This window comes from Aythya marila (genome assembly GCF_965140915.1).
Source record: "Aythya marila genome assembly, chromosome: 3".
Lineage (NCBI taxonomy): Eukaryota > Metazoa > Chordata > Aves > Anseriformes > Anatidae > Aythya > Aythya marila.
This window is the reverse complement of record NC_139044.1, coordinates 42,349,592-42,355,649: the sequence shown is the minus strand read 5'-3', so window position 1 is coordinate 42,355,649 and position 6,058 is coordinate 42,349,592. Positions and strand designations below refer to the sequence as shown.

General features: G+C 45.9%; 1 protein-coding gene across 3 annotated transcripts in view; it reads left to right on the top strand.

Moving 5' to 3' along the window:
• The first annotated feature begins 716 nt into the window (after positions 1-716).
• DISC1 (DISC1 scaffold protein) overlaps positions 717-6,058 on the top strand; it is a 190,947-nt gene continuing 185,605 nt past the window's right edge. For all 3 annotated transcript variants that reach the window (XR_014317286.1, XM_082757809.1, XM_082757808.1), the window contains exon 1: positions 717-825. Coding sequence is in view for 2 of the 3 variants with exons in the window: in XM_082757809.1 (XP_082613935.1) it covers positions 753-825 (73 nt within the window). In the remaining variant the exon portion in view is untranslated. The remainder of the gene's footprint in view (positions 826-6,058) is intronic.

The window sequence follows — 6,058 nt, the reverse complement described above, 5'->3', positions numbered from 1 at the left end:
CTGTCAGCTGTTAACTAAACTTACCAGGCTTTTTTTTGTAGCAGCTTTTCTGAATGAGGTGAAAACGTCTCAGTACACAAAGCAGTATATTTAATTTATAATAGTATTTAATGTTTTTGAAAAGGGAAGAGTGTTGTGAAGACAAGGGTGGAAGGGCATATTGAAAAATGCTGATTCCGTGCACAGGGTGAGCACAGAGGATGTGGTGATACGTAACTGAAGCAGGCATTATTCTAGCAGACTTGGTGCCAAGCCATAGTCAGCGGATAGTCCTAAGTCTATATACAGCTCATAATTATGGCTATCAAAAGAAATAAAAACTGTGAGTTTAGAAATACAGTGAGAGCAAGATGTGATGCATGCGTTAACTAGGGGAGCGAAGATACTTCATAAATGGTGGAGGACTGTGTTAACCAGGGAAGGGAAGAGAAATGATGGAGGGCTGCACTATCTACAACACAAAACCGGGGAAGGGATTTCGGCAGAAATTAGCCTCGTGGGCGCTCCCACTCCGCCCGAGCAGCCGAGGCCGCCCCCTCAGCGCTGGGCCGCGGCCCCCCTGCCTGCCCCTGCGGCCATGGCGGCGGGGCCCCGCCGTGCTCCCAGCGCCCCGGGGCGGCCGCTGGAGGCCGGGCCGGAGGAGGGGCAGCGGCGGCGGGGCCGGGGCCGGGGCTCCCCGGCAGGGGAGGGGCCGTGGCCGCCGCTTTCCGCCCGGCTCGGAGCAGGGCGGGGGGTGCCCGGCCGGGGGCGGCATGTGGCGGCCGCAGCCCCGGCACGGCGGCACCGACAGGCGGCGCCGCGGTGGGAAGGGGGCGGCGAGCCCAGGTGAGCGGGTGGCAGAGCCCCGGGGGGGCCCGGCCGGCAGCCGGCGGCTCCTACCCGAGGGGATCCGGGGTCTGGGGTGGGTTTGGGGTGGGTTTTAGGGGTTTTAGGGGTTCTGCGAGAGCCCCGAGTGGTGCCGGTTGGATTGGGGTCGGGGGGGTTGCGTGGGGCTGGGAAGGGGTCAGGGCTGCAGCATGAGGAGCGATCCGCTTCCCGGAGCCAAGCCGCTGTTGTTGCTTTCCATCTATTTATTTATTTATTTATTTATTTAAAGTTTTGATTTTTGGTCCTCTAGGCCCCAGCCGGCTTTTAGCGTTCGTTCGTTTCGCAGGGAGGGTCAGCGCAGCCAGTGTTGCCTAGGGAACTTTGTTACAGCGCTGAGGTAGCCTTCAGTGTTGTTAAACGCTGACAACTGTGTAATTTCGCCTCTGCTGGCGTGGAAGGAGTTATATTGCTGTAAAGACATGCATGTGTGTGTAAGTGTTTGTATATATGTATTTTAACTCACTGCCTGTAAAGAGGGAAGTAACTGTTCTCTCAGAAGTCAACAGTCACGTCTGTCCTAACTCACTTTAAAGGACGAAAAGGAAACTGCCATCTTCACAGAGAAGCCAGCTTCATGTGTCTGCGAGTATGTGAGTAACCGAGTGTTAAAAGTGAGGTTTCTAGCAGAGGTGAGCCGCTCGTCGCCTCCTCCCTCCGAGCAGCAGCCGGCAGGAAGCTGTCAGGCTGAGCGAGCGCTGCCCGCGTTACCCATGCCGGTGCTGGCGAAGGGCTGGAGCCGTGGGGAAATACTGGAAAAAAATACATTTCACCTTTCCCAGGAGAGCTCAGGAAGAAAGGCGGATTGCTCTTGGGGTGTGTCAGCTGCCTTTCTGGTTTTTCGGATGTGCGGTTCTGCAAGGGCTGGTAGCCTAGCGAAACTTTCTGCAAACATGTTGGTTGGCCGTGCCAACGTTTCAGTGGAAAGCAGCTCATTCATGGTTTGGTAATCCACGCTAATCTTTGTGTACAAGCGGTTGAGTAACTTTCTGCTATGCTTCTGAATAGTGAGTTAAGAGCTCTGCAGTGAAGTGCCTGTGTTATAAAGGCTGCTGCAAAATATACTACAGAACATACACCAGCAAGCACTGCTGACAATTAAAAGTAAATTAGAGTTTTCAAAGAAATGAACACAGTATGTTGTGATTCATTATTTCTGTTTTTGTCCTTTTGTGTTTAATCATTTACTTTCTAATTTGCAATTGGCCTTACAGTAACTCGAAAATGGGAGTTCTACTTTATTAAAACTTTCATGTTGTTTAAGTGGTAAGTCCCTTTAATTGCGTTGCATTGCTGTTCCCCCATTTCATTGCTGAAGATAAAGTTGTAGTTTCTTCTAGGAAGAGATTAACAGTGCTTTAAGGCTGAAGTTTTAGTAGATCTTTTTTCCATTGATATGGTTTCTGGGCACTTAAGAAACTGAGAGGAAGGATGTTTAAATTAAATATGTGGTTTAAAAATAAAAACAGTTGAATTTAGAGGTTTGTGGTCTCCTAAAATGTGGGGTGAGGGAATGTGAACCCCCTGATATTTTGTACATTTGAGATTAAAACTATGTCCATCTATGTCTTTTTTTTTTCTTACTTCCCAGTGTTTATACTGTAAAAGTTATAAATTTTCTCTACAGTTCTTCAAGACTGGACAGTCAAAATAACCTGTTCTTGTATGCTATACTACTAACTTATCCAGCAGCATGGAAGTGTGGTCACAGACCAAGTACTATATTGCCACTGGCTTCCTCCCTCTTTAAATTCAGATAAATCAGCCTTTGTTCTCTTCAAGTAAAATGAAGTCAAAAGTTTGGGCCTAAGCTGCTGCTTCTGGAATTGTAGTGGGGTCATGTAAGAAAAGAGGATTTATTAGCACCAGTATAAATTAATTGTAAAGAACGGAAAGACAGAAAGCACTGCAAACAATGTTTTGTACTCACTAAAGCAAAGAACCCTAAAGGTTAATTCCGACTTTGTTCGCAAATTAGGCACACTTGGTTAGTTTTTTTTTTTTTGCTCACCATAACTTGGGCCTCCTACAGCTACTGAACTACCTGACCTTTCAAATGAGATCTACTGGAGTGTGCAGCACCTCCTGAGCGCTCATCAGGAGTTATGATTTTTTCATTTCAGCATTTGGCTTCCTCGAGCAAACGTTCTTCCTAATTGAGCGGCAGACAGTCTGCAGCCTTTCCTGGTTTTGGACGTAATACATATGAACAACTCGTGTGAAAACAGCTTTTCACACCACCTTTGGAGTATCGGGCTTAAAGGTAAACAGAGAGGAACCTGTGGAGTTGCCATAGTGATTTCCAAGTTCATCCTTAGCATGTTGTGTCTTTTTCCAGAGAGCAGCCCTTTCATGCTGTGTCACTTAGATTAGGATTGAGCCCAGGGTATGTTGTAATACTATTCAATATTCTTGAAGGAAAACTGCTGCAAAACCCTTATGTATGAGGGATGAATGTGCCCTTTGTAAATCAGCAGTCACACGAGGAAAAACTTGGCTCTCTGGCACTGAACAAAGGCTACTGCGCCTATGTTAAGTACTGTAGTATCCTTATTTGGAGCTGTTTACTTAATTCTGGGTTATGTTAACTATTTAGCACTCCATTAAAGTTTCCCCCCCCCCCCCCTTTTAGCATATAGGCTAAAAGATCCCATTAACTTCTCACCTGAAATATGATTTTGGGGAGAGACATTTCTTCTCTGAGCCTCCTAGCTACTGATGCTGTGGAAGCAGAGATCAGCTATTGACATACTTTGTTAAATGCAGGTTTGCTGTATGAAACTTGAATTAGCTATTGACGTGGAGTTATTTCCCTGTTTATTGATGCTGCGAAAGTAAAGTGGCTTAATGACTAATCTAAAGTCTGCAGACAGCAGTGAGATCATGTGCGTGCCTCAAGTATGGTTTCTTTGTTCTTTGTGATTCCTTTGGGGCACGCCGAATTTGGATTCCATCTCCCCTTTGTGTGACGTACTGCATCTGCTTACAGTACAGTACTGCAGTCTTTATTTCAGACCCTCCCTCATTTAACAGCCCTGCTTCCTTCCAACATGCACACCTCTAATTATCCCTATATGATAAATTACTAACAGGGACCCTGTTGCCTAATGATTGGTGGTGCTTTCTATTCTTTCCCGCTCCCTCCTCCCTTTCCTTCCTTTCTTGCTGTCTTACAAATGTTTGTTTGTTGCAGGACCCTGATGTCAGAGGAGATTACATAGTTACTCTGCTCTTTTTGCCTTCTCTCAATATGTTTATTTGTAACAACACCTAGGCACACTGAGCTTGAAAACGTTTAGATTTCACATCAAAACAGTCAGTATTTGCTGCATAAACAGTTGTGTTCTCAGAATTAGGGCTGAAAAGGGGAAAATGCATTTTTTTTAATAGTGCTTAGCTAGCTCCATTTCAAAGGTATATGCATTACCTGCACTTCTAGATCAGATCAAATAGCGCACAAGTCAGAACTGCAAGTGGCACAGTAATTTGCTAAGGAAGGTATGTGTACACATGCTCAGATGATAAAATCTTCGTGTGAAAGAACTGCATGGGAGAAGTGGATACTTGAAACTAAGAGCAGAATGAATGGGATATATGTGAAATTATCTTCCACCGTTCCCTGTTCTCTGCAATGGCAGCAGAATTGGCTGCTTAGAGGGATTTAGCGGGCGCTGGCTGAAAGGCTTCTTTTGCTGGGGTGAGAGGTCAGCAGAGCAGGAAAACATGACAGAGGAAAATCTCTTAGAGCAACTTGGTGGCAACCTGCGGAGTGGAAAAGTCAGGAGGTTGGTGGTGAGTATCGTAAAACTGAGTAAGGATGAAAGGTGTAGTATCTATGGACAAGTCAGGAAGTGGGAGTTGGTGTAATCAGATCTTCTGAACTGTTTTGCAAGCTGGCATTAGAAGGGGCATGTGGCATTGGTGTCGCTTTTCAATGCCTTGCTGAATTCTTTATAATGTTAATGGGAAAGTAGAGTCAAATAGTAGTGATGTTTTCAATGTGCCTGTACATAATGAAGTTTGACAGGAGCTTCGTGGCTTTGTTGATTGATGGGGTGAGCAGAGCAGACCCTGGCTTAGCTCACCTAGATGGCCTCGTTTCTGAATTTATTGGCAGCTGTGCCTTTGGGTCTAATAAGTGTGTTTTGGGCACTGAAGGAAACCATTCGTAGGGTCCTTTCATTTTGTTTTTGGAAAGCTGTAAGGTCTTCAGAGAGCTTGGGAAAAGAAGAAACTTTTTTCTTTTTTTTTTTTTTCTTCTTAATAAGCCACTTCCTTGCTGCTTTAGTGGGATACTGAAAGTATTTTGTTACTCATCTTAGACGATATGTTGGTAAGTATCCTTTCCACTGGTAAATCAGCTTAGCTTTATGGTTTATCACTGTTGTAGATACGCAGATACCTGGAGTGGTGCTGGTGGAGACCACTTACAAAGCCAAAAGGTTATAGCTGTAGGGTTATTTTTTCTTAGATTGTAGCTGTCTACTTTTTATGGTCTGGTTGTTCCCCTTCCTACACACAAATATATTACCTCACTAAAACTTCCCAGGGCTCCAAGGAATGGTTATCACTGAATCTCTTTGTGGGAATTCCAAGTGTCTCAGCCCTGTAAAGTACCTGACTTTTCATTGGGAGGGCTCAGATGATCTTATCAGGAGTGGCTTGTTTTCTCATAGGTGTTGGGAAGCATAGCTCTGGGGACAAGAGCTTTCCCTTCTCGTAGGGTTCTGGCTGTGGACAGTTGCTGAGGCAGTGGCGAGATTGAATTTCATGCACTTGATGGAGGTGCAGGTGCTTCCTCTTGCAAAAAGCCTGTGGAGACCCAGGTGATGTGGGAGAGGGGGCTGCTGTTCCTCAGCGTGGCTTTGCGTATCAAACTAGTTAATAATCAACGGGTGTTTCGTTTCCTTTCCCTGGGAAATCTGAACGTGGCTGTGGCAAGGCAGCTGCTGTAGTGTTCACGTGTTTGTGGTCTGAGCCTTGTACAGCTGTGGCCATGAGAAGGGCTGCTCCAGGTAATGGAGCAGTGTAAAAGGCTGTTTGCTGGCTTCCTGGGCAAACAAGGACAGGAGGGGGAAATAGCTCACTGGTTGGGTGGTCTCAGATTGCTCTGAGGTAAGGAAAGCCCAGCTCCTGCTTCTCACATTGTATGCAGCGAGCCCTAATAGCTTTATTTGTTCTTTTAGCAGATAGG